This window comes from Gavia stellata, chromosome 6, assembly GCF_030936135.1.
Source record: "Gavia stellata isolate bGavSte3 chromosome 6, bGavSte3.hap2, whole genome shotgun sequence".
Classification (NCBI taxonomy): domain Eukaryota; kingdom Metazoa; phylum Chordata; class Aves; order Gaviiformes; family Gaviidae; genus Gavia; species Gavia stellata.
The window spans coordinates 33,658,268-33,685,640 of record NC_082599.1 but is presented as its reverse complement, the minus strand read 5'-3'; the positions used below and the strand labels follow the sequence as shown (position 1 = coordinate 33,685,640).

Below are 27,373 nucleotides of genomic sequence, written 5' to 3'. Positions count from 1 at the left end.
ACCTTTTCTAGGCTGTGGAGAAAGGTACAAGCATTCAGGCTTGTTGATGAAGTTAGAAGCAGTCTAGTAGCCATTCTAATGAAGCCGCTTAGAAAAGCAAAATGGGCCTGTTGTTTGTTCAGTCTGTCCCTCCCCCAACCCTGCCTGCTGTTTCCCCTTTCCTTCGCCTTCACTTGTCTTTTTGTATAAGTCAAGAGAACATATCCTTTTGCCCTCCAAATGCAGGTTACTGCTGTTTCAGAGGTTATCTTGATGGCAATTAGGTCACAGATTTCATTTTTCATAAGCTGGTGAGCTAGTGGTTATTTAGGTTGTGGAGCTGCCCTCCTTTCAGTGCTGGAAAATAATTTGCGCTTTTTGTGCTTCGCTGCAAGTTGGCACAGTTGCTCTTTTATTGCTAAATCTTGCCTGTGCCCCTTCTTCTGTGTGTGCTGCATCCGCCTCCTCACAACTGTATTTTTGTCTGAGCCTGCCTCTCAACTTACTGCACTCACTATGCTTCACTTTACAAAAATCTTTATGAACTTCTGGATGGAGAGCCTGCTGGTGCTATCCCTATCTCCTCCTGCTCTATTTCAGATTTTAATGCTGCATTCACCCATGATTTCGGTAGATGTCCCCCGCAGTTTCCAGTGTCTGCAGTGGGATTTCAAAATGTGGATCTAGACCATCAGACAACTTTCTTTGCTTATAGTCAGTGAAAGCTGCAATAAATGCAAAGAACATTAAGAAGTCTGGCAACAGGTAGGAGCTGTCTTGTAAGTATGAAGGTATTTGCAGCCATCAGCGTTAAAGTACTCCTTCTACTTGAATTAAACACTTGTCTAGGCCTATGAGAAAGAAAATTCTCTGAGTATTTTAAGGACTGGGTGCAAAAACTTCCTGCCAGGTTTGCATTTGACTACAGACATATATACTATACACAGTTCTTCGCAGAGTGCTTGCAGGTTTGTGGAAGTGACATGAAAAATAATGAGTATGCTGCTCTGCCTGGATGAGCACGGTGCTAATGTGGCTGCACTGCTTCCGTTAAGCACGCTAGCTCATTGCACTGCCAGTCCCAAGCTGTATGTGTAACGAATGCACAAAGATAAAATGTAAGGAATACGACTCTCTTATGGATGACTCATCAAGTCTAATAGCATTATTGTCACTTGAAGATGGGCTCAGGAAAACAAGTGTTCAAGTGCTTCTGACCTACCATTGATAATCCTTTCAATCACAATTGAAGCCTTGTTTCCAGACCTGCTCACACTAACTTAGAAACACCCTCCTCCCCAGAATGAAAAAGAAAGAATTTGTACCTATATTTTTTCAGTTTATTCCAAGAATGGGAACAGGCAATGTAACTGTTTAATTCCTCAGTGATGGGCAGCTTTCTTTTCTCTTCCTCCTTTGGGCTACTCCCAGCAGACTAGTTTTTCAAGAAGTCCCTCGTATCATCCTCTTTCCGAGCTGCTGCCTTTTCTCACCTCTCCTTTATGATGCTGCCTCCTCTTCTTGCCTTGAGTCTACTTCCATGTGGTTCAGCCCTTCCTCACAGCCTCATTCCTGCTGTTGCAGTTACATTACCTTCCCTTTTGAAGTTGAGATGGTATTAAACAAAAATTAGAACAGTGGATTATAACATTAATAACTATTTTGCAACAATATTAAGGTTATGCTGACAGGTGTAAAACCAGAGAACAGTTTTCAGTAGAAGTATTGGTAAGTTTATTCCAGCAGTACAAGAATGGAAGGTGTATGCTGTTGGGCTGCCAAATCCCAAGCAGAAGTAGGGGCAAATTCAAATTCAAGTGCAAAGTATTAATTGTGACCTCATCTTGCTGTGCAATTTGCATATGGTTTGCTCTTCTTTTACATCTAGCACACTTAGGATATATACAGTTTTACAGTAAGTTTTCAAAGGTGATTACTTCTTTTGAAAACCTTACCTGATGTGTCTAAACATTCAAGGCAAAGAAATAAGGTGCCAAGAGGCAGTTTCTTTTGCTAGACCATCATCTTGCTTCAACTACTATAATTTATATATATTCATAAATATCATGAGACTTTTACCTCCTGTTTACCCCTTACATTTCATAAGATGGGTGATTTATCTTATCAGTGCGTGATACTGCACCTTGCCCATAGAATGTATTTATGACTAAGTGACATGGCTAACAGTAGGAGTTTTAAGTATTTTGATTCTATTTTCTACCTATGTGTTGATGTTTTTGCATACTTACACATCTGATGATTTACTGAGCACTCTGCTACATTATGGGTCCCTTCAGGATTTCCTCTACCACAGACCTGAGCACTGTGCATTATTTGGCTGAATTGAAGTGTGGTGAAAGCCACAAATAGAGAACCACAGCTGTGTATATATATGACTGTCTTCCAAATAAGCATCTACAGAATGCTGTAAATACATGTTAGGCGACCAAAGCAATACAATGGAATTGATATTTCACAAGTCCCACTGCTCAATGTTTTTGAACAATTTTTAATTTATCAAGATGGTGAAATACCATGTGCAGGACCACTGCATGGTTCTGTTATTGTTAAACCTATTGTTTAAAATAGAATTGTGTGTGCTGTGAGATTTGGATTTTCTCTGAGGGATCAGCTTGAAGGAAAGAGTAATGCTAATATGAAACATTCAAAAATACAGACTCAGAACAAAGCTTACTAGATACTTTAAAAAGTTAATATTTTGGATTATTTAGAAAAGGCAAATAAATGATTATGAATATTGGGACTCCGCTTTTTTGAAAGGGTGATCCACATGACTAACAGCTGGGTCTCTGACAGGGGAAAACCAGTTGTATGAGTAAAACCGAAACTCAGTAATACTCACAAATAAAACTAAGAAGTGGGCAACCTTGAAGTCCTAAGTATTTAACAATCCCTGGAAAAATTAGAGAACTTCTACAAAACCCACCAGCCTTAAGGGCTGCCTAATTCTCTTGGCACCTCTGCGAGAAAAGGGGCTTTGCTTTTACTTGGGGAGAAAAAACACTGTAATTGAAGAAGGTTGGTTTTCTTCACATTATAATAGTAGTGCTGCTTTTCCTCCATCTTGACTGCTAATATTTACTACTTTTTTGGTGTGTATTTTCTGTTGTTGGCAATGCAGAAAAAAAATCCCATCCTGCACTCTCCTAATGCACCTAAGGGTAACTTTGCAACTTCAAAGTCTAGTTAAAAAGCAAGCAAGCAAACAAAACCCCACAGAGCAGTGTTTAAAGGAAAAGCAAGAAGTTTCAGCCAGGAACCTTTCCATGTATTCAAATACTGAGCTGTGGGGGTACGTCGCCCCGCGAGCAGGGCTCGCTGGTCTGCTGCAGACACGGCTCCGGTTCTGAGATGTGTTTTGGTTCCACAATTTATGCCGCTACTTAACAACACTGTAGGTAACAGACATATAGATGTCTCTTTCTTAACATCTAGAGCAGGGAAAAGACATGCAGTGCTGCATGCTTTACTGGTGGATGAGAGGCATGCTTAAATTAAAAATTTTGAAATATTAAAAAAAATATTTCAATTAGCGTCCTCAGAACAGCTGCCTGGCACCGAAGAGCTCACAGAAAAGGCACACCAGCGTCTCAAGGGAGACAGGGCAAAAAAAACCCCACAGCACCGGCTTTGACAACAACGTTTCAAGTTCTGCTGCCCTCAACTTCTCCCTCCGGGCTGCGCACTGTTTCAGGGCCGCTGCACCGCCGCACAGTTTCGGGCTCCGGCACTGACCCCCGAGCCATACCCAGCCCCCGGATTTACCAGACCTCGGTGCCCCAGCTCGTTCCCGGCCGCCGCACCACGGCCCTGGGGTCAGACCCGGGCCGAGAGCCGCCTGTGCTGGCTGTGCCCTCCCCGGCCCAGGTAGGCAGCGGCGCACGCAGGGGGAGCGGCGGGCCGGGCCGCGGCGGGGTGGGGAAGGGAGGGGAGTGAGCCAGCCCCGGCAGGGGCGGCCCCGCGTCCAGCAGCCCCAATGGGCGGGCGCGCCGGGCGGGGAGCGGCGGCGGCTGTGCACGTAGCTTTCCCAAGATGGCGGCCTCTCCGGACCGAGCTGCGAGGGCGGCTGCGGGGCTGGGGACGGCGGGCGGCCGCTGAGGGAGGCGGCAGGGGGCTGGCGGTGCTCGCCTCGCCTCCCCTCCCCGCAGGGTGAGGGGGAGCTTTCCGCGCGGCCGCGAGGCTTCATCATGCTGCGGGGCTAGAGCCGCCGAGGCGCCGCAGCGCAGCAGGGTAATAATGTTAGCAGAGGTAAGAGCTCTGCCGTGGCCGGCCGGGTGCAGCTCTCCGTCTGCCCGAGCGGGCAGCTGCGCGTCGCGGCCCGCGGCGGAGAGGAGGCTCTGCCCTGCGCCGGGGCCTCCGACCTGCTTAGGTAGCAGGCAGCCTCCCCCCTGGCCGGGATGGTCACGGGCGCCGGCCAGCTCGCCTAGGGCAGCGTCGGGCCCCTCTTATCACCCCTTCCTCCTCCCCGGCCGGGCGCTGTTCCCCCGGCAGGGGCCGGCGGGGCGGGACGGGAGGGGGACGCTCCAGCGCCGCGGCGGAGCCCGGCCCGCCGTGCCTGCTCCGTGCGGCAGCCGGCCGCCGGCCGGGGCGGGCCCGCCCTCCCCTGCGATCCGGCGGCGGCTGGGCTTTCCCGCCCAGCGAGGGGCCGCGGGGCCGCTCCTCCGCGGCAGGCCGTGTTTCTGGAGGAGCGCACCTGGTGAGGAGGGGGCCTGCCTCGGCCCTAGGCCTCGCCGGAGAGATGTCCCCGCCCGGGCCCCGAACGCCGGCTCCGACTTCAGCTCCTCTGGCCTCCTCCTCTGCGGTAGCTTCGTAAAGGCTCCCTGTTTCCTTTCTTCTTAAACGGCTTAAACCGAACAGTTTTGCTGTCGCAGGAGTTTGTGGTTGTAGGTAACTGGTAGAAGTTAGCTGCCTCGGTTCGCCTCTCCCTGGTTGGGGGTTTCTGTCCCAAAGCAGGTGGACAGCTAAGCTGTGAGGCGAGCAGGTATTTGAGGATCAGCGTGGGCTGGAAATGGCTACTGTGTCCAAAGGTGCTCTCGGAGGGGGGATCTGGCAGTGTTTCCTAGTTGCTGGAAATGAGACTTTCCCCTGTGCTCAGTTTTGTCTACAAAGACAGATTGATTTTCTATTTTTAATATGTCAGCAAGGTGTCTGGCATACAGATACTTCTCCAACATGATGATTGCATTATCTGTGTTTTGTAATTTGTCATTTTATCCTGTGGTGAAGGTTATTTGTCCAAAACGGAATTGTCTTGAAGGGTGAAGCCTTGCTTTCTGACACCTGAAAAAATTATTTTTGCTTTCCTGAATGGTAGCTAAAAAAGTATCCTGAAGCTTTCACTTTGCATCAGTTCAATTTCAGGGCATTAGGAAAGTGGTTCTGTAGTGCCATGAGCTCTCAGATTTCCTTGGGAGGGTAAAATATGCCAAGTGAGTTAAACCTGTAAAAATACGTGACCTGTTTTTTCATGAAGGGTATTTGGTGGGTGGTCAGGGTTAATAATCTGCATGAAATAGTGTTGGTGAGTGTGATGCGTAAGCATTACCCATAATAATTTAGATCATTTTAAGGGTGGCATAGAACGTTCTGGGTTGGTGCCTCATACTGGACTGTTTGTTCTGTTTGATGATGGCTGTGTGTGCCTATTCAAGACACTTTATTGTCTTGGAATTGAAATTTTTTTTCTAATAGCACTGGTGTAGCAGCATGGATGACACTTGCTCTGTTGGCTTTTTGAGGTAAAACCTAGAGCTTACACGTGTGATGAGCAGTTATGATAGTTAGCCTTGGTGTCTGAAGGACTGGATTCTGATGTCCTTTACTTCTAGTTCCTGCATATAGAGTATTCGTAGACAGGATGCTTCAGGGTGAAGTATTCCAGGCTTGGTCTCTGCCAAGGAGATGACTTTAAATTTTTGGGGGGTCTAGCAAAGTTGCAGGCTTTGCTTGCCTGCCTGAGAAGCAGTTGTGGGGAGTTCTTCAAACAACCAGATAGCTCTTGGCTGTTAGAGGACCCACCTGACACGTGAACTGGAAGGAGTCCTTTCCAGTGTGCTTTTTTGGGTGTTCCAATGGTGACTTGGTAGCTAAAACACCTTGTGAAAACTGTGTGTGGTCACACCCATAAACCCTTTCCATACTTTGTAGGAAGACGCAGATTACTTCAAGCCTACTGATCTATGTATGGTATTCTACAAGCACCTTAATTTCTCTCCTCTTTTTTTTTTTGCTTTATATGTGAAAATTCAGGTGAAATGTATGAAGGACTGATATTAGAGTGGGGTGATAGTGAAAACTGCAGATGGCTGTAGGCTGCCTAAATATATCTTAATAACTTTGAGGCAGGGTAACACTGGACAGCCAGTAAGTCTGTTGTTTTTTTTTTTTCTCTCTCAAAGTTACTGTTTTATTTAAGAACATACAGTGAAATGAGATCAAAAAAATTGCTGGATATTTGCAGACTTCTGTAGTTCGCTACTGTCTAGAATAGCCAAGATCACTGTCTCTTTTTTTTTTTTTTAGCCATTAGAAATTTAGAAACATTCCCCCTGTCATAACTGTTAGTTTTATAATTTAACAATGTAGACAATATTCTTAAATGTATTTAAGCACGAAGGAAAGGCAGAATCTGGTTACCATGCAGTTAAAACGTAACTTAGAGTTACTCAGGATCATTTTTCTACATCCTTTGGCTGTAACCATTATATGCAGACCCCAGCAGATTCAGTCCAGTTTTGTGTGGATGCAGTTAGGATTAGGATCTTGTAATCAGTAATTTCAGGGGAAGATCGCACTTCCCGTCAGGAAAAAATACTCTATGTGTTTTTTATTTGGCCATTGCTGCAGGTCATCTTATTTTAGTTGCATTAAAAATTATGTCGTTGGATGCCAAGCACGTATACTTATTTACGTACTTAGCAAACACCATTTCCCAATTTTTCATCATCTTGGCCATCGGGACTTACTTCTGCAGTCAAGTACATTCTGTCTGCATGCGTTCAGAGTCCTGCTGCAGTGATCATTTCCCTAGTCTGCTGGATTGGCCTTTCTGTGTCTTTTCACTTGTTCCCCTTTTCTTGTTCATCAGATGTCTCCTTTGCTTTTCAAGACCTAGTGTGGCCTGTTTCTGTGTGACTTACTTTTTCAGCACTTTCTCATCTGATGAGGCCATGATGGACACAAGTTGTAATGGTCTGTCTCTTGTGTTTTCAGACAACTGTCTTCACCATTCTTGCCTCTTGTGCGGTAGCAACTGTACTGCCCTGACTACAGTGAGGCAGCTGGTGTTTTACACCTCTGGCTCTTGCTGGTCAATAGTGTCTTAAATTCTGATTGGAACAAACATTAATTAGGATCTTTATGGGACTTAGTTTACAAGAAGTTTTAGAATGTCTTTCAAATTGGTGGCCTGTGCTATCTGCATTTGCAGCCCATGTCGCCTCTAAAGAAGGCACTTTAGAAAAAGTGAGGAGTAATTTCTTTTTCCAATTTTTTTTCTTCCAGTTGCTCATTAAACTGCTTTGAGATGCTTAATGAGGACTGCCTTCTGAATTTATTAGCAGCTAAATTTTTGACAACTTAATTCTCAGTTTGGCAAGAGTACTTTGTTGCAGTACTAGTGATGGTTGAGAAAATTTTTGAAATTTGACAAAGTAGGAAAACTGGTTTTTTTCTTCTCCACAACTAAAAATGAGCCATACAAAATGAGCTCTGAGGTGTTGGTATTTCTTGTTGTTGCAACCGGTCAAGATAATTTACTAACTGCATGTAGTTTCTCCTTTTCGCTAAACAATCTACTTTTTATTTATAAGAGATGTTTAACAAACTTTTTGTTAAACTTTGTTAGCTACTAACCATTGAGAACTGCTTTTGAGCAAAACCAAGCAAATTAGCCTGATTTTTAAGAATAAAGGTTGACTGAGCAGCCTGTTTTAACTTGCTTTGGAATAATAATGAATTAGCCTTACTGAAACAGTAGCACATTGTCATGTATATTTTAGTCCAGCTCTGAAAGATGCAGAACACAGTTAACTGCTTGATATACTATAGCTTTGTTAATTTTTTCTCTTCCTTGGTGCATCGTTGTGGAAGGTTGCTCTGATGCTTCATGTGACTGAACTATGTTTTGCTGGTGGAGTCAGCTTCAAATGTGTAGACAATTAGCAGGGTGTGGAAAGAAATTGGTTTTCTGTCCTTTTGTGCAACTTGTATGCTGGGGCTTTGCCTTGGTGCCAGTGTGTGCCAGATGAGATCTATCTGGAGCATCAGTTGCAAGCCCTCAGGAGGTAAAAAGCCTCCCTTTCTTCTTCAATATATTCTGTAAATGAAGTCTACCCTATTGCTGGCCTGCTTTGTGTCCCTAATGGTTGCTATGATAGCTGTTTTAATAACTCCCTATTCTGTGGAGCATCAGTTAAAATTATATGAGGAACGGTAGAATTAGGGAAATTAACCTTTTAGAAAGAATGGATGTCATATGTTTCTAGTATTTGTTTTTAAATATTTTGCTGGCTATTGGTAAAAGATAGAATAGTCCTGAGCATTTAGACACTTAAGAGTATACAGTTGGGCCTAAACTACTGAGACTGAATGCAGAGTTCCGCAACAACTCTAAAATATCAGTCTGGACCATTCCCCAAAACAGCGCGTAAGAAGAAAAGCGTAAAGTTCCTCAGTTCAATAAAAATAGCAATAGCTTGTTTGGTTAGATAGCTGAAGGAGCTCCAAATGATGATTTCCTCTGTCTGGTTGCACTCTAGGGAATTATCTCCTTTTAAAATATGTTTGTCCCTTTCTCCCCACCCTTACAAAGATGACAAAGCATGTTTTCCTTTGAACTAGCATTAGGAGAGTTGCTATTATTAGAAACAAGAAACCATTCGTGTTTTATGTAAGTTATTGGCAACACTTAAAGAATTAATATTCTGAAGTCCCATTAGCACTTTTCACCATTGCTTGGCTGAGAGTACCAAGGCTGGAATAATAGAAAAATCTATTGCAGTTGGCACTTGCAGTTACATGAGGGAGAAACTTCAAGAAGTACAAGGCATCATGATCTTGGGCTTAATTGCTTGTTCTCTTCTCCCCCTGCCCCAGTAAGTAATGTCTGATTTCTGAATTGAAGAAATGAGGCATTATTTCATGATATAAACAAATTGAAATGTTTTAACAAGAGCACTCTAATCTTGTTTACATAATTTCTATGGTATTACACCTTAAAATGATGACTGCGTAATTGTGATTGTAATTATGAGGTGAAATGGGCATTTATTTTTAATGTGAGTAAGCACAGGTGATAGGTATGTTCAGATAGAGGACTCCTTTTGTAACTGCCATTTATTTTGGAAAAGAAGTAAATTCCTACCCTGTCAGAGTTTGGGAGTACCTGTTAAAGATTTTATTCTTGCTCTGAAGCAGAATTAGCTATAAAATCTTCAGAGCGGGGAGGTGGATTTCTGACGAAGTTACGGTGTCGATTGGCTTTCTGTTTTCTACATGGAAGGGGATGCAATCTCAGTGTTGTGGCTAAAACAGCACGAGTCAAAGCTATTCTTGTATTTTAACATTGGCATTTTACAAACACTAAAAAAATCCTACAAATTTTTAACTGGTTTTGTTCAAATGGTATTCTCTGAAAATTCAGGGATTTCCCAGGACAGGTTACAGAGTTGACCATAGTGGTTAGTGCAGTAGTTTATTTTGAAGCTATTTCACCCGTAGCCCTTAAACTTAAACAGTAGTCCTGCTGCTTTGCATATTTTCTGGGACAGTAAGCACAAGACCAATTTGATTTGAACCTCACCAGTTAGTCCACCAGTTGCCAGCAGCAGAAGGAGATAAACTCATCTCTGCTTGCTTACTTTCCATTAAGTCCCTTCCTGCATCAAATGGCCCGTGTGATGTGCTTTCTGTGCCTTGACTTGATTGGAAGAATTTTTGATAATCAGAAATATTGAATATCAAGAATTGTTTTTTTATTTCACAGGTGGAAATAGCACTGTGTTTATTCAAGTTAGGCGTAATATGCCCTAATTAAAAGCCCACAGGTGCTAAAATGCTTAATTCAGTATTCCATTGCAGTTGGAGTTTTGGGTAGGAAGATGAGCTTTACACATTTTCTTCAAAGAATATTTATGAATTTGGGGGCTTGCTTTGAAGAGTATTAGCTGCTTAAATACAGCTGTGCTTTTGTTACAGTGTGATTTTATTTTTGTCTTCTATGGCTGTTCCTCTGCCTTTCTTCCCTTAATCCCATGCTTCTGGGAGGAACGGTGTGATCCCAGTTCTATTTTAATCAAATCTGTTTGTGTCAGAATGCGATTATTTCATAAGTATCACTACTTTAAGATCATGTATTCCTGTTCTTCAGTATATTTTTGCAATTCTAAGAAATAACTGTACTCAACACTTCTGCTGGTGCCTCTGAGGCAGTGTAGGTTGGTCTATCTCTTGTGATGTAAGGGAATGAACTTGAGCAGGAAGTTTGAATTGCTACATATCCTGTAGGATGCTCTGCATTTCCACTCTTCCTGTCAGTGCTGTCAGACAAAGCCAAGTAGAAAATACTGTAGAAGTTTGTCATGAAATTCTTGCCACAGCTAACCAACTGATTATGAAACAGTGTCTCAGACTTGGGATAATTTCTCTCATAGCTCTTAATCGGTACCAAAAGCAACGGGAAAGAATGTGCCTGATGTTCGCAGTCATCCTGTGTTCAGCATTTGGCATTCCAGACTGTGTGGATGACTTAAAAATCTGGTGGTGTACCATGCTTTAGGAACTAAGTATCCAACCTGTGTAACTGTAGAAAGAGTGATTGCTTTAAAGTTTTGCTGATCATCAAAATGATCTTGGAACTGTTTGACTTAAGACATGATGAAGCATTGCTCATTGCCATGCTGCTGTTCTAACAACTGCTGCTGCAGGCTGAGGAGAGATGTCTATGAGTCTTGGGTCCTTTCTTCTGTGTGAGGCCTGGCACCTCTTCACTTAAACCTTTGCATTCCATGTCCTTTTCATTAACTCAAAACTTTGTTTCTTTTCAGTTTTCCCGTTTCCCATGTTGTAGTATTTTATAACATTGTATTGTCTTACTTTTCTGGAGCATATGTAATGATTTTTGTGATATCTTGAAAATAATAGGATCAGTAATAATTATACGTATTCCTTATCCAGTGGAGGAAATATTTGTGCTTGAAATTGCATCTGTATTTTGATGTGTGGTTTTTTTTTTTTCCCCCCTAAAATGCTATGCCAAGTGGTTTTTTTGCAGTATATCTTGGCATATTTGTTACTGACAGAGATCTTAATTTTTAATTAAATCTATGTTTGATTGAGGTAGCTAACCTCTTTTAACACACTTGGAAGAAAAATAACTTATAGTTTATATACTCAAATTAGTATTTCTGATCACAATGCTAGCAAATTGAAATGTCATTAACTTTGTAAAGTAAAATCATGTACTATGGAAATATTAAATCTTGTGATTTAATGTCTCGATTACAGATTTAATCTGATGGTACATACAATGAAATGGGAATTACTTATTACGGTTCATTTATTGCTGACATACAACTTTAAAATTCTTGTGGAAAACAAATTATTTTGTGTGAATGTAATTTTCATTGTTTTCATAAGACAATATTTCTTTATAATGCTGGCCTAGGAGAGTAAGGCTTTATTTTAAATTTTCACTCTTCCTACAGTTTTCCTTTTTGCAGTCAAGATTTTTTTCTAAACTGAGTACTCTGCAGTAGTTGTGTTAAACATTATTTACCCTCGCTGTGTGTGTACAAGCATTTAGTACTAGTGCCTTGCCTTATGGTCTTACCACTATATACAGCTATATAAAACTACATCTCTCTTGTGCTTCATGCTTGCATTAATTTGACTTGCAGTTGTGTCTAGAACTTTGAAATGTCTTATTTCTTTCTGTTGCTTTTAAGGTCTGGACTTTAAATAGCATTGGTCTTGTGTCTTTCAGTTGGCAGTTGCCCTACTGCAGCTTCTTAAAGAATTCTTGAGGAGATTATGAGTTAGCAATAATGAATTTTGCCTTTGGACTCATGTTTCTATGAATGTTTCTAAGCCCTTCCATTACTTTATTGGGTATTTTCCTTTATTGAATTCTACAATTAATGATGGTCTGCGGTTGCCCCTTACTGTTTCTTTTAACTGTGCTTTATTTTACCAGTACCCTCTTTTGTTTTCTATTTGAAATTATTTTTCTGTTTTAATAATCTCGATATAATGTTATGTTTGCACTCTTAATTTTTCTTTCTGGATTTCTAGAGATTTGCCCATAACTGTTCTCTATTTTTTTGATGCGTTGTGCAAAGCAATTTTCTGTTTTCCAGTGATCAAAGTAACTGCATTGCTGCTGTGTGGAATAGTATACCTAGGTTAGTCTATGAATGCTTCTACCTTGCTGTCTGTATGGTTCTTATTTTGCTTATTACTTGTTGCTTTTGTGTGTTTCCTTCCTCTTGATTTTTCTTTCTTATATATTCATCTTTGTTTTCCTGCTGCTGTCACTGGGTTGGCCATATATTTTTCTTTAGATATCCTACATGCATAAAGGAACTTAAGACACTCAAAGGGCTGTTTCATGTTCGACTTCACTGGATCTAGTTTGGGCTTCTACAAAAGAGGTTTTCTCCCTCCTACCAGACACAAGCTGGTGTGACACTGCTTCTTGATCAGGTCTAGCAGCTAAGCAGCAACTGCATGAGGAATTATTTCATCTTGGTGAATCAGCTTTCTGGAGAGGTATGAGGGTGGGAACACAGGAGAAGTTGCTAAATCAACAGCTGCATGGTCACGTGTGAGGGAAGTGCATAGTGCTTTCCTACATTTCCTTCTGTTTAGATCTAAAGTGAATCAATATCCAAAATAATTCCTGTCCTTTTGAAAACAGGGAATGTCATTGTTCCTTCTGTGACTTCTGAATGCATCTGTGCCTCCAGAAAAAGTTACAAGTAAGGTTAGCTAGCTCCACTTTGGTTAGGTTTCTTATTTGTTCTTGAGCAAGTGGCAATGACTGAGGTCTTTAGATATCTTCTGTCAACTTGCCCTGAGAGCTGGATACTCAAGTTTCAGTCTATAATCTTGAAGTATTAGTGGCAAGAGTTGATGCACCATTTCTGTGGTTTCCTTCCCCTCCTCCCCCTCCAAATTCATTGAGATTTGTTGGAAATATTCCATGCCCTGATGTTTGAGAATGGTGTTCCACCAAGTTCGTAGAACTGTCTGTCTATGTAAACTTTATTTGCAGCTATTCACGCTGGCTTTCCCTCTTCAGTGTCGCAGTGGGCAGGAGGTAGTATGTGCACCTGGGAGATACCCAGGGAGTAGTTGGCACAATAACTCTGGGCCCTGATTTTTTTTCTGAGGAAGGAGAGGGAGACTACTTGAGCATCCTAGATGAAATCTTTTAGCCTCAACAGACTCTTGGCTTCCATAGAGAGACCAGATGAACAGAGATTATGGAGCAGAGTCTTGGAAGAAATTGTAGGTGTCTCCATGCTACTTAAGTGTATCTGTTTGCTTCTGAGCTACACACTGCAGCCTCTATCAGCAACGTTATGTAACAAATCGTTAGGATAAAACTTGTGAAGTTTCTTAGGGGTTGCGGAGGCAGCAGGCAGAATGGTTTTCTCAATAACAGTATTCAGTAAAAGGCAAAAGGACACAGAGGACCATGAAAGAGATGCACAGAGTAACCATGCTTTCCCAAAAGGGATGGTGAACCAAAGATCTCTTGGAAGTGAGTGGGTAAAGCAGACAAGCCATAAGGACTGAAGGAGGGATTGGGAAGGGGGCTGCTAAACACATGAAAGGGAAAGATTGGGAATGTTTTTATTAATATTCCCATTACATTTAGCCTGCTAGAAAATGGCAGTAATATTTAAACACTGTTTTTTCCCCTCTTAAGTAAAGGCATTTTTTTCCATACCCTCAAAGTGCACTGTCCATTCTGCCAAGAGTTAGGCATCAACTACTCATTAAAGAAGTTGCAGTCGTCTTTTGATATTGTGGACTACTGAATAATTTGAAGACACTGAACTAGTCTCTTTCTCTTGCTTTATTTTATGCAACTGGATGGTATTCTCTCCAGAAAAACAGTTGCAAGGATCTGGAAATTTTGAGGCTTACTCTATCTTTGTAAAGGTTTTCGTCATTTTGTATAATGTCTGTTTTCACGGTTATTTTGTCTTCATCCAGTAAGCATGCTTCATAGGAAATTCGACCTTGTAGCAGTTCAGATGTACTCTCAGAGATTACTGAGGATTTGTAGTGAAATAGGGGTTGTATCAGAGTTTCTGTATTTTGTAACTAGAGAAAACTTACGGTACTTAAAGAACTGCAGCAAGTTTAAACTTAAGGAAACAGTGGAGTCACCTCACAATCTTCAGACGAAGGTGCTAGTATTCTGTCAGCGGATTTAAGTTTCTTCTTAAAAATGCACTGTATTTGCAACTTGGGATCTATTTGGCTACTGAAAACTGCTTATTCTGATCTTTGAGATTCCTCTGTTTTTACATCCATTTCATTTTGTAGTTTGTTAATTATGATGATGATTGAAAAGCACTACATACTTCTAAAAAATGGTGGGGAACTGTCAGTAAATTTTTGAGAAGAGAAATTAGATATAGTGAAGGGGTGATCATTGCAAGCAGGAGCCCAAACTGAAACGAGGTTCATGGTGCTGGCACTGCTTGAGGTCTTGGAATTCAAAAGAACAAAACAATCCCCCAAAGTATTAAGATCAATGAATATAATGTTGGTAGCTGTTTCTTCAGATTCCAGTGTTCAGGCAGTAGATGTCCTTTATTATGTTGGTGGTAGATGTGTAGAAGACTACAGTTCTTGCTTGTTTATTTTTGAAGATAAAGGTGAGCACCAGGGTTTGGGGGAGGGGGTAATACTTTTAAAAGTTGTGTTACTTCCCAGTCACATAAGGGGGGTTAGAGTATTAATTTGGCACACCAATAACTTCTAAATGTACTGTTCCCTTGGTGGCCATTGTAGTTGGTATATGGCTTCGGTATATGGAAGTATTTTTTTTGGTACAAAATCCTGCGAGATGGAGTTGGATATTGCACATTGGTTTCCAGATGGATTTGTATTATAATGGGAAAACCGAAACTGGGCACAGGACTCCAGGGGTGGTCTTACATGTCCAAATAGAGAAGAAGGATCACTTTGCTGGACCTGCTGGTGACAATTCTGCTGATACAGGACAGGATGCTGTTGGCTGCCTTTGCTACAAGGGCACACTGTTGACCCGTGTTCATCTTAGTGCCCACCAGGACCCCTGGGTCCCTTTCTGTACAGCTGCTTTCCAGAGAGTTGGCTCCCAGACTGTGTTGTGGCCCAGGGTTATTCTACCTGAGATGCAAGCCTATACTTGTTTTTGTTGAACTTCATGAGGTTTCTGTGAACCCATTTCTCTAGCCTGTCGGCATCTCTCTGAACAGTAGCTCTAGCCTCCAGCGTATTGAGCGCTCGCCCCAGTTTGGTATTCTGTGCAGTCTTACTGAGAGTGCACTCTGTCCCATCACCCAGGTTGTCAATGAAGACATTAAACAGCATCGGTCCCTGTATTGATCCTTGAAGGTTCCCACCTAGTTACTGGCTGCCTGCTGAACTTTGCATCACTGATCATGTGTCTCTGCATCCAGCAATCCATTTTTTTCACTTACTGTATCAGCTACTTATGCAGCCCATACCTTGCCAATTTTGTGATACGGAGACTGTGGGATATTGTGTCAAAGGCCTTGCTAAAGGCAAGGTACACAGTGTCTAAGCCCCCCTCCTTGTCCTCAACATCAGTTACGTCATTGTAGAAAGCAGTTGGGTTGGTCAGACATGATTTGCACTTGGTAAATCCATTTTGGTTGTTGACAACCTTCTTAAGGACTGAGGTGAGGCTGACTGGCTTGTATTTTCCTTTCTTTGTTGGCCTGGACCTTCCTTCTTGCTGATCCTCTTCTGCTGCCAGCATAATTTGAGAAATCATTTATGTTGGCTTTCTGTTGAGCTTTGGCTTTCCACATTCCATAATATCGGTTGCAGTACTGCCTGTAGTCAATGTGCCATTTGACATTACAGCTGAGAAACTCCTTTCTGAGCCCTACGTTATTGTTTATAGCTTTTCTCCTCCTTTTTAATAAAGAAAATTACTTTTTTTCAGGGATGGAGAGGGATGGGGATCTTTTAACCACATTATTTCATTTACCAAAATAACTCCACAAAGATATGTAACATGATGGACTGTAGTTAGAGACAGCAGCCTTGATCACTAGGGTCCATGTGGAAATTAATTTTTAGTCTTGTTGAGCGTGTCTGTTACTGGAGGACTCCTTCTGGCAATTATGATAGATAATGTGAATTAGCTTCTTCCACTTGTATTCCCTCACATTTGTAACCTGACCTAATAAGGCAGTTAGAGTCTATACTTAGAATAATTTTATTCAAGACTGGACTAAAGTTATGTTGCTAACTTAGTATGTTTAAAGTAACTTTTTCATCTAGATGAGGAGTGTTGCTTATTTGGGAACTTTTTGGTTGTGGTATGTACTTTTAAAATAATCAAAAACCACAGTAAAATGCTATACTGTATCCACAGCAGTTTCATCTTAAAGTTGGTAGGGTAATGTTGTTTTTCAGAGGACTCTGAAAACTGTGCTGCAAGTAGCAAATAGCAGGTAAAATATTACCAGTCGATTCAAGAAATAAACAAAACTCTCAGGTGCCTAATTTTATAGCCTGATGAAGCCAGCATACTAAAAGATTATTCAGAAGTTAATGACTAAATCTTTCTACAGTAAACTGAATTACTGGATTTCTTTTTGTGTGTGTGTATATATATATATAAAATATGTATGTATGGAATTTCTATAACACATATAATAAGTTTAATTATCAGTAAAAAAATCACACACATCCTGCAGATACGTCATTGAAACATATGGTTTATCAGTCTTTTTAGAAGAAACTACTGGTTTTAAGGAGTTTGCTTGAGAATAATTACTTGTTTCTAGATGCTTCTAAGCAAGTCATCAAGTGGTAGAAACAAAAAATTTATTAGTATAAAATCTGCAGGTATTGTCTGCTGTTTCACATGTGATGAGTTTTTAGGGAAAAACAAAGAAAAAGCGCAATAACTGTTGCTGCAGTGTGCAGTTCCAAAATGTTCATGATTTTATGGAATTTATCTTATTTTATACCTTCATGCCTTTGACAGTTCTGTATTTGCGAAAACTAAACACTTCCACTTTGTTTCACTTTCTATTTTTGTGGGGCTGTTATTTTTTGAAGTTTCTGAGATTTCCTAATATAGATACAGTATTGTATGGGGTTTTTTTGGTTTGTGTTTTTTTTTTTTAAGCTAATTCTATCATTTTAAGATTGCACAAATTATTTTGCACACAGCAGCTGCTGTGAAATTGTGTGGTATCTCCATAGAAGAAATAATGGATTTATTTTAAGAAAAGTAATCATTGTTCATCAGACCTCTTATAACCCATCTTTTTCCACTTTCTCCTCCCTCTAAAGATCATGGACAAGAATGGGTTGCATTTGAACAGAAGACTTTGTCCTGACCTATTTATATATAAATATCTTTATATATATTTTCTTAGGAAGTATGAGCTGATACAGGTAAAGGCATAAATTGGACAGTATAGTGGAGACCTGAGTTCAAGGAATAGGCAGCTGCTTATTTCTTCACAGAACGGATGCTCAGTTGAAGTTAGCACTAGCGTGGAACATGAGTTTAAAAATAAACAAACTTCTTTTCTACCTTCAAAAAGCATAGCTGTTAAGATACGAAAAAACCTCTTTAAAAACGTGTCTTGTGTGACTGTTTCTGCAGTAGCCGTGAGCTCTGCCTACAAGTTTTTCATTAGATGGAACATAAAAAGATGGCCTATTAGATCTGACTCTTATGGAGAGAGGCTGATTTAATGTATTTCTGTCAAGGTAAATATTGGGAGTCTTAAGTGGTAGAAATTGTTCTAAAAGCTAAGTTGATAATTCTTTAAATTCGTTTAGTGGGATCAGGTTTCTTTAGCAGTGAAAGAAAGAAAACATTGGTGAAAAGCACTTTTAAATAACCCCTTGCTGCAGTTTTAGGCAAGAAAGTAAAAAGTTCAAATCACAAATGAAGTATGCAATAACAGTTTCTTTGCTAAAGAACTTGTGACTTCATTGTTTTTAGCCATTTAGGAGCACAGACTTCTTTTTGTTCTCGATAAAGATTCTGGGAGCTTCCCCTTCTCCCCTTTCTTTGCCAGTGTTTTGCACTAGCAAAACCTGAAATGGATGTAATCTGTTTATCCAGAGGCTGAACATAGAACAGTCTAGATTATCTCATAGGCTTGAATTCAAGCTAGAGGGATTACTTTTTCTCACTTTGGATCACCTTAGGTGATCTTGTCAAGCAATAAGCCTGGTCCTGTTTGGATCACCTAAGGTGATCCAAAAGGCTTTTGATCCTTTTCATCTGTTTTCTGTCCACATGGCTACACTATCTTAGATACAAGTCAATATGGATTGTTACAAAAGAAGAGGACCACTTACTGTGAAATTATTTTAAAAATGAGTTTGAGTATGTTGCTTCTATATTTAAGAAAATAACTGAAATTGGGCTTGCATCTCCTATTTCCCATTGTTACCCAAGATGCTCAAGTGCTTCTTTTAAACTTGACTGAAACTCCATATCCTTTTAAACTAGAATACTATTCAGAGTGGGTTTTAGTGCAAGCATGTGATCAGAAAGAGTGTGTGTGTCTGTGAAGGTGGCTTCTTCTTTTTCATAGTAAGATAAATACTTATTCCACTTTCAAAATAAGGTTACATGAAATGAGGCTTTCTGTCCCTTGCTGATAGTTCTGCTGTATAATAAAATAGCTGTTAGCGCTGAAAATAAATGTTAGTAAAATGAAGGTTGGTTTAAAATCAAAAAATCCACTTCCTAATTTCATATTCTGATCAGTAATTCTGGCAGAGTGTGGGGGGGAACCTTTTGACTCTTGAATCCAGGCTGAATTTTGCTCTGTTTTTTTACTTGAATGTTTGGTGTTGAAAGTATGTACCATTTCTGGTAGAACAATGATCAGTGTTAATCAGAAGACTGTTCTTTTTCTTCAGCAGCTTTATTGCACAAACCATTTGGATCAAAATATGGAACATAATTTTTCGGGTTTTATTTTAATTTTAATAGTAATATTCTGACTATAGCAAACACAGGTTTTATTTGAGTAATGGAATTTGTTGCTCTCTGGATAAATACCGAAATGGAAGTAGTGTGCACAATAGCTCTTAAACTTTTTAGTTATATACTGTACTTCAATGTTATGTACTTTAAGAAAATGTTAGCATATATTTTCATTTAAAGGTTTGCACTTTTAAAAGTTAATTTTATGAATCATCGAAACAGTGCAGTAGTTGTGGTTTTAGAATATAAATGAAAAGTTATTGCCTGTCCATACAAGCTTTATTAGACCACCTTGTATGACTGTGGGGGAGGGTAGAGGGAAATGATCCCAAAAGCTTTTCTACCTCATACAGTTTGAGAAATAGCAGGAAAATGCAAACTAGATACAGTTAGACATGATTGCACTTGAATTAATCTAACTGTTAACCGATTAAGCCATTTGACATACAAAGTGTGCGTTGAGCAGAGGAGGAGGAGGTGAGAGAAAGAGGGGACAGATGGACTCTTGCTTAACAGAGAAGAGGAGCGTTTCCAGCCTCTGTAATCAGGAGGGATCAGCAGGAATACTGCACTTACCCAGAAGAAACTTCATTGGCCTGTCTTCTTGAAACTTAATGTTAATTATCTAATTTTTTTATTATTTAAAAGATTATTAGTGTGTATTTATATACTATAATATTTTAGGCTTGCTTTGGAAAAAATAAATCTAAACTTAGAACAGTAAAAGCAAAACAGACTGTATAAAATTCCTTTAAAAAAAAAAAAATTCCCAGGAGTTTTCTTGTGAGTACTGCAGTAGTTTGTTGTGTAGATTTACTACAATTATTTTTACCTAGTCTGAAGTAGGAATGGAACTTAGGGTTTTTCTTTGCCATGCCTTTTTGGGCTAAGGAAGGAAAAGGGCAAAAGAACAAGAAGGAAGAGGTTAAAAAGAGACCTTTAGCTATGTTAAGAAATGAGGATATGCAGAACTCTTTTCAAAACCCTGCTTGACATGTCTTGCACTTGATTGCTCTAATTTTGGCAGGTAGGAGAATGTAACTACAAAGATTTTAATGGTTTATTTCACGATTGCTAAATATTTCTCTTAATAGTGTAACATAACCATTTCACTGCAGATGAAATTGGCACTCCAGTTGATACAGCTTTCCAATTTTACTTGTCATGCTAGTGAAGAGACAGTAATTTGAATCCTAAAATAATGTTTTTAATCACTTGACAAAGATGACACTTACCTTAATTATGGAAAGGTTTATAGATGAACACGTTCCATTTACACTCAAAATGGAAGTCAAATTAAAAGGCAGATGTGTAGAATTAACAAAATTAAACTTGACATCTGCTGTATATGCAGTCCTTGACAATTTTTTTTTTTAATGTGAGCCCAGAGGTGGCATTAAATACATTTGGCAAAACATCATATTTAAAAAAAAAAAAAAAGTTTAAACTACCCAAATGGCAAAGAATAGTTTGCTTATCAAAGTCTAGTTAGGGACAGGTCAGCTACTGCCATTTTAAAATTTTAATGGACAAATGTAACTGGATATACACAGTAAAAGAATTGTGGGCAAAGAAGTGTGGTTTTGTTTTTAAATGACACTGTTCTTTCAGTGTTGAAAACAATCACAAATGGCAATCATCAGAAGTGGTATGGGCCTGTTGGATGCTACAGCTGTAAGACTTTAGTATGCTGCTGAAGCTTTAAGATTGACAAGTGGATGATTCCACATCCCAGCCTTCCTGTATGGATGTTCTTTGTTTCCCCTCCTTCCCTGTCTCCAAATTTGAAACCACAATTTCTCTGAGCTTGTTGGTGAATTGTGAAGAGAGCCGAGTGCCTGGAATGGGAGCTCCTGTCTAGAGTGGGAGGACAGTGGCATCCAGAGGGAACGTGTGTGTCCACTGTTTGGTGGCAAAGGGGATGATAGGAAGAAAAGGACTACGTGTCAGCCAGACTTCTGGAATAGCAGTGTCTTTGCACTAAACTGGAAATGGTTACATGTCTTGCTGCCAGGTGCAAGCTGAAATTGACAGTATCAGTTTAAATCGAAACAACAAACCTATACTTACCTTGGTGAATCATTTTAGTGCAAGCTGTATCAAGGCTGAGGATTTTGCTTAAAGATGGGATAAAGGCAAAGCTCTGAAAGCTTGTCAGCTGGATTAAGTGGACAAGAAACCTACTGAAGCTACTTTAAAGTATAGTAAGGCATAGGTGTATTTGTTACTGGAGTAACTCTTTGCTGTTGTGGTTGGTACATTAAATCCTTGGCACGCTCCCATTGATTTTCCTGCAGAATACTCTAGCTAATTTATAACTAGTAAATTATATTATATGTAACTGCATGCATATTAAATTACAGTGGGAGTTTTCTTCTCTTAAACTGTTGATTTAAGACTGTCTGTGTGGCCTTAGTACACAGTTTATAAGCAGTGAATTTTGTGGATTTACATAAGCTCCTACGTGAATGGTCACGTTAAGTTGTGTAGTCAGCCTTAGTTCAGCGCTGTTAGCTGTAACAGCGTGCAACAGGGACCATCAAAATGGTACGTTAATTAGAAGGCTGAAGCCAAAGAAAGGAAAAGCAGATCTATATAAGAAAGCAAGTTCTTCATGTATTTCTTCTAGTAGTTGGCTGTATACTGTGGAAAAAACATTCAGTGGGAAAAATGGACAAAGCCTAGTAAAAAAAAAGCAGGTGTCATTGAGAGGTGATAGTCTTGTTATCTGTAACAGCTGAATCAAGCTCATGCGGATATTCACCTTGGTGTGTCTCTTCTACCTGATGAGGCTCTTGAGTGTGCTGTTTGGGCTTGCAGGCAGTCCTTTACTTCAACTGCAGTTTATTTTGCTAAAGCAGTTCCATACCATGGGAAGAAAACTACTGTGTGTGAATATGATGCTACATTAGCCTCTTGTGTATGTGGTCTTACTAATACAGTGCGGAAGTCTTTCTTTGTAAGACTTCAGACTTTGAAGATAAGAAGTAGTGATTGTGGGGCTGACATATGGCATCTGTAGTGATGGTAAGCAAAAGTGGCTAAAACTGATGGGGTGGAATGGTGGTTGATCTGGAATAAAGATCATGTGTGCACGTGTGTGTATGCATACAGTATATACCCCATACATGCCTACCTCTTTATTAAGACATACATTCTTTCTTAGTATTTAGGTAGCTGTTGCTTGAAATTCAGTAACTAGTACTGCAACAGTTCATTTTGGACGTTTGCCTTCCCAGCACAGGGCACGTCAGCTTCTTTTAAAGGGTCTGGATACCTGTGACTTAAATGCCAGCATTATACCATCTCTTCAGAAGACTGGCTTGATTTTTCTGTCAAGAGTGACAAGTATTCACCCTACAGTTAACTTTAGTAAGACTAGGCAGAGCTTCAGTAAATCTGTGACTTTTCTAAAAAATGATGCTATAAATAAAACTTACTTGTAAGTAGTGAGGTTTGACTTTGGATACGTGAGCTTGTTCCACAGTACTGACCAGCTGCATAGTCACATATTTGTGTAACGTTTGGAATATTTTTTGCTTTTAATAGTCGACTTGGACATGGTAAAGGAACTTCAAATAAAGTTTTCAGTTTTGTCTGGGAGTCATACTGCTAAAGTCCCTTTAAGAAGTGTGAAGTTACAGGAAGTTTTACTTAAAGTCAGCCTAAATGGAACCATGCGGATGATTAGATCCCTTTGAATGTCTCCAAATTCATAAGGCTGTGAACCACTCATCTAAAGTATACAAGAATTGGGCCAGTGTCTGTTGTACTTACTACAGTGTACCAAGTTGTGTGAGTTTTAAGAAATCCTATTAAAATACCAAATGAGATTTGAATCTCTGTAGCTGTATGCTAAATTGCAAAACTAGAGTGCAGGACAAAAGGTCACTGTTTTATCTATTAGAGTTATAGAACTTTCTTTGTTAATTATGCATTCATCCAACTCTGAATATGCATCCTGCTATCTAGTTTAATTAGGTTTTGTTAAGTCATTTAGAGTGCTTGTCCCATATTTAGAAATTGAACTTTTTTGAATAATGCTATTAGGCATACTGATTTTTTGCCCAAAAAAAGTGCATGATTAAATGTTATCTTCTGTGTGCATATCTTCCTGTTGCTTGTACTGCTCTGCAGAAGTTTTAAAATGTATTTCTGAAGGCATGACTATGAGAATCTTCTTTGTGTATTGAAATGTAGATGTATAATGGGAGCTCATGTATTTTTTTATTTAATTGTTGTATTTGCCAGTTTTTTTAGCTTGGTGTGCCTCTCCTTGTCTCTCTCCTCCCCACCCCTCAAGCAGTTGACCTACTGCATCTACATGATGACAACAAAATCTACTCAGCTGTGGCCAGGGTTTTTTTTTCATTTATTGTAGCTCCGTTCTTCAGCATTTTAGCTGTGTGGATTGTATGGTTAATATAATCTAATAAAGCACTTCTTCAGCTTAAAAAGAATTGAATCACTTGCAATCCAGTTCTTGAATTGCAGCACTTCTAATTAAACACATAAGTATGTAGACAAGTGTAATTTTTTCCAGCCTCAAACACCAAGAAAAAAGCCAGTATATCTTCTCCATCTCTTGCTTAGAAACTGTAACTAGGAAGAAAATAGAGTTTCATCTCAACATTCCACTAAACTTATGATAAACTAGGAAGTATTAAATGATTCTGACGATTACAGTTTACATCTGTGAAACAGCCTCTCCTTAGAGCTATGATTTTGCTTTTGGGCACTCTGATGTCTTGCTCTCAGAAAGGAACCAAAGCTGCTCTATGTAGGAGCCTTATTTTATATTATTTTTCATTGCTTATAGGATTTTTAAAACTTTTTAGTGAGGAAGTTGATTTTTCTGAATCCCAAGTCTAGGATGGAAAGATGAAATCTAAATAGTCCTTTTAGAGAAATAAGAGCAAGTTCCTCATAAGGCAAGTTCCTCTGTCCTCCATAGTAAAAGCTAAAAAAGGACTATCTGCAAATATGGTGTTTGATCTCTGCTTGTTTTCTAAATGTCAAACTGCAAGACAAGTTTATTTAAATACTTTCTTAGTGTTACTTGTTGACATTAGCAGTTGTCTGAGTTCCTATTAGGGTGTCATTTGATCACTGGTAGGAAAGGTGTAAATTAGACAAAAAAAAAAAAGAAAAGTTGAGAACCTTAGAGCAGGAACAGTTTTGGTGGCCTATAAATACTTGTCATCATTGGTTTCACACTCTTGGGACTTGGCTGAAACATGCTTTCCATATCAAACTAGAGACTAGTTTGAATTAAATTTATATAATCTTTGTTGACTGCATTGCAGTATTGTGAAGGTCCAAAACTTTTGTAGCTCACTTCAGTCAGGTTTTCATAGCTTGCTTTTTAGATTACCCTGCATATATGTGTATATATGTACATACACACATCTATTTATCTAAATAGGTCAAGTATGTATGTATGTGTGCATAGGAATGCACTTAACTGTAACCTATATTGGCGCAATAACCTGAATCTTGCTGCTTTTTTCATACTCCTGGTGAATCCGTCAGTGCAGGTGAAGTTTTGCCTGCTGCGTTATCAGCTCCAAAATCCCAGCAGCCCCACAGATGCTCTTGGGGCTGACTTTAGTTGCACCATGGGCTTTCCAAACAACCCTTGTCTCCCCTCGCTGCCGAAGCGTCAGTCCTGCCTGCTAAGCCAGACCTCTTCTAGAAACATGATAATGCCTGCATGGAGAAAACGTTAATCTAGGATGTCTCTTTTCATATATTATATTTCCTGATTTTAAAACAGAATTGTATTTAGATATTTCAAAGAATTGTTTGAATGCTCATGATTTCTATGGTAAAAATTGTTAGAGGTAGTAATCAGTTTCTTAATTTTCCCCCTCCCTTTTATTTAAAGGGAAGGGTAAAGGTAAACTTGCACCAAATACTTGGTGCACCTGCTGACTTGTGTGTGACTTGACTGGAGAAAGGGACACTTTATTTGGTCTTGCAACTGCTTTGATCTAGGGAAGAAATAGTGTTGCTTGGCTGTGGAAAATTACACGTTTAGTTGTGTAAAACGAGGTCATATTCATCTCTCCCTGTTCTGTTACAAAGCCTGCATTTTTCTTGGAAATAGTGGAGAATTTCACAGGGTTAAAAAAAGAGATCTCCAGAAACAGAAGTGCACAAAACAAGAATAGAGAAGAAAAAGAAATGACACTTTAAAGGGTGGTAGTTGCACCTGAAGTGGGAGATGAGTAACAATATTTGAAAGAAAAATGCTCTAAATTTGGCTAAACTGGGCTACTAGCCCACAATATAACTTGATAGCAATACCCTTTTAAAAAAATAAAGATTTTTATTTCATCAAGCAAAACTTATTTCATATCTAGTTAAAATGTATCAAGCTCTGTAGAAACTACAAATATTGCTTTGGAGACTTAAAGTTGTATGAATATAGTATTAATTATTCCTTTTCTATGTGTTTTTGTTTACAGACCAGTCTTTCCATATGGGGATGGGGAAGTCTTGGCGTTGTGCTTTTTCTAGTAACTTTTGGACCCTTTGCTATATTTTACTTTGCATTTTATATCCTCTGCTTTGTGGGTGGGTAAGTATACTACTTAATGTTTTGTATAATTTACTTTGAAAGTAAAATTTTAATGTGTATATTAGCAAATAGTTTGCTCTGAAAATCTGAAGTGACTTCTGTGTAATTAATACTTCCACATTTGAGCAGCTCTTTATGAGCCAAGTTTTTTTTCTTGAAATCTCAATTTTATCAAAAGTAACTTTTTTCGCTGTTGAATAGTGCTTATATTACCTTTGCCCAAGCAGAAAAAAAATCTGATTTTTTTTTTAAGTAGCTATTTATAAGGGGTGTTGGAGGACAAGTACTCAAATAAAACCAATGTTAACTTCAGTTCATACTTTCTATTACTGTGCCAGTTCTTTTCCCAGGTACTTACTAAGTAATTATGTCCCCTTTCCTTATCACAATCTCATTTTCCTACCTAAGATACTTCATTTATGAGGAAAGTGAGTGGGTGTTTTCCTGGGTCTGTGGAAATGATGCTACATCTTGAACAAGTAGGTCAGTTCAGCAGCTGTAGACATTTCATACTTTATCTATAGACAGGAAGGGAGCAAACAGGTGATGTTTTTATAGTCTTTAGCACCATTATTACATTGTATATTATAACATCTGCCTTGTAACCATTAAAACTTTTATTTTTAATGCCAAGTCTAAATGTGTTAGTGGGATATTCCTCCTTCCTCTCAGTCACAAGACTAATCTGCAGGACAGTAACATTTCTAGGCTCTCCCGGGCCTGCTTGACTTCTAATGGGGTGTTTGGGCTATCTTGAAATTTTTTTTTTTTCCTTCCTTTGAAACATCCTTTTAACCTTCTTATTGGATACAGTACAGAATGTATGTATATTCCTGTATGTCTCATCAAAAAACGTAACAGAGTTTAGTGGCTAGAATTAGAGCTGCTACACTTGGGTTTTAACTGTATTAAACTTGGAATTCCCTCTCTGAGAAATCAGAATAGTCAGTTTTACTTTAACTAAATCTTCACTCTAGTAGACTAACTTTTAAGTAAATGCTCTTGTCTTGATAAGTCTTGATACATGTATAATTGGCATATTTTGCTGGCTCTTCGTCCAGGGCAAAAGGCAAAAAGAGTTCGTCCAAAGGGCAAGAGTTCATCCGTTTGCTGTTTTGTATTACAACTTCCTTAGTGTTTGCAGTATGAAAAAATAATGTGGGATGTAACAATTTCTTAAAAGCTTATCCTTCCTTCTTGGTCAGTTTCAATTGCTTGGCTTTTCAAAGCTAACAGCCAAAGCAGTCTCTCACGGAGTATGTCTGAAGTCAGCTACAACTTGCCACTGTGAGACTGCCCCTCATGTCTGAGCTAGCTCATTCTCAAGTCAGCTCTGATATCTCTTTCCTGGGATTCTTTTGCTGCTTTGCTTCATTTTTGTAGCTAGTCAGTGAACACTGATCTTAAGAATAAATTCAGCTTGTGGTAGTGTATCTGTTGAAGTAGAATTTGTATTCATCTTCCTATTATGTGCTTACTTATGTAGATAGATATGAAGTCTCAACCCTTCTGGTAGAATGTCATTACTTCATTGCTTTAACATACACATCTTCTTGGCTAAGGCTGTG

At 39.4% G+C, this 27,373-nt stretch overlaps 1 protein-coding gene across 2 annotated transcripts in view; it reads left to right on the top strand.

The window, feature by feature from the left end:
* Positions 1-4,223: 4,223 nt before the first annotated feature.
* Positions 4,224-27,373, top strand: part of SNX13 (sorting nexin 13) — a 72,621-nt gene continuing 49,471 nt past the window's right edge. For both annotated transcript variants that reach the window (XM_059818629.1, XM_059818630.1), the window contains exons 1-2: positions 4,224-4,248; positions 25,693-25,805. In XM_059818629.1, the coding sequence (XP_059674612.1) occupies positions 4,237-4,248; positions 25,693-25,805 (125 nt within the window). In that variant the 5' untranslated portion in view covers positions 4,224-4,236. The remainder of the gene's footprint in view (positions 4,249-25,692; positions 25,806-27,373) is intronic.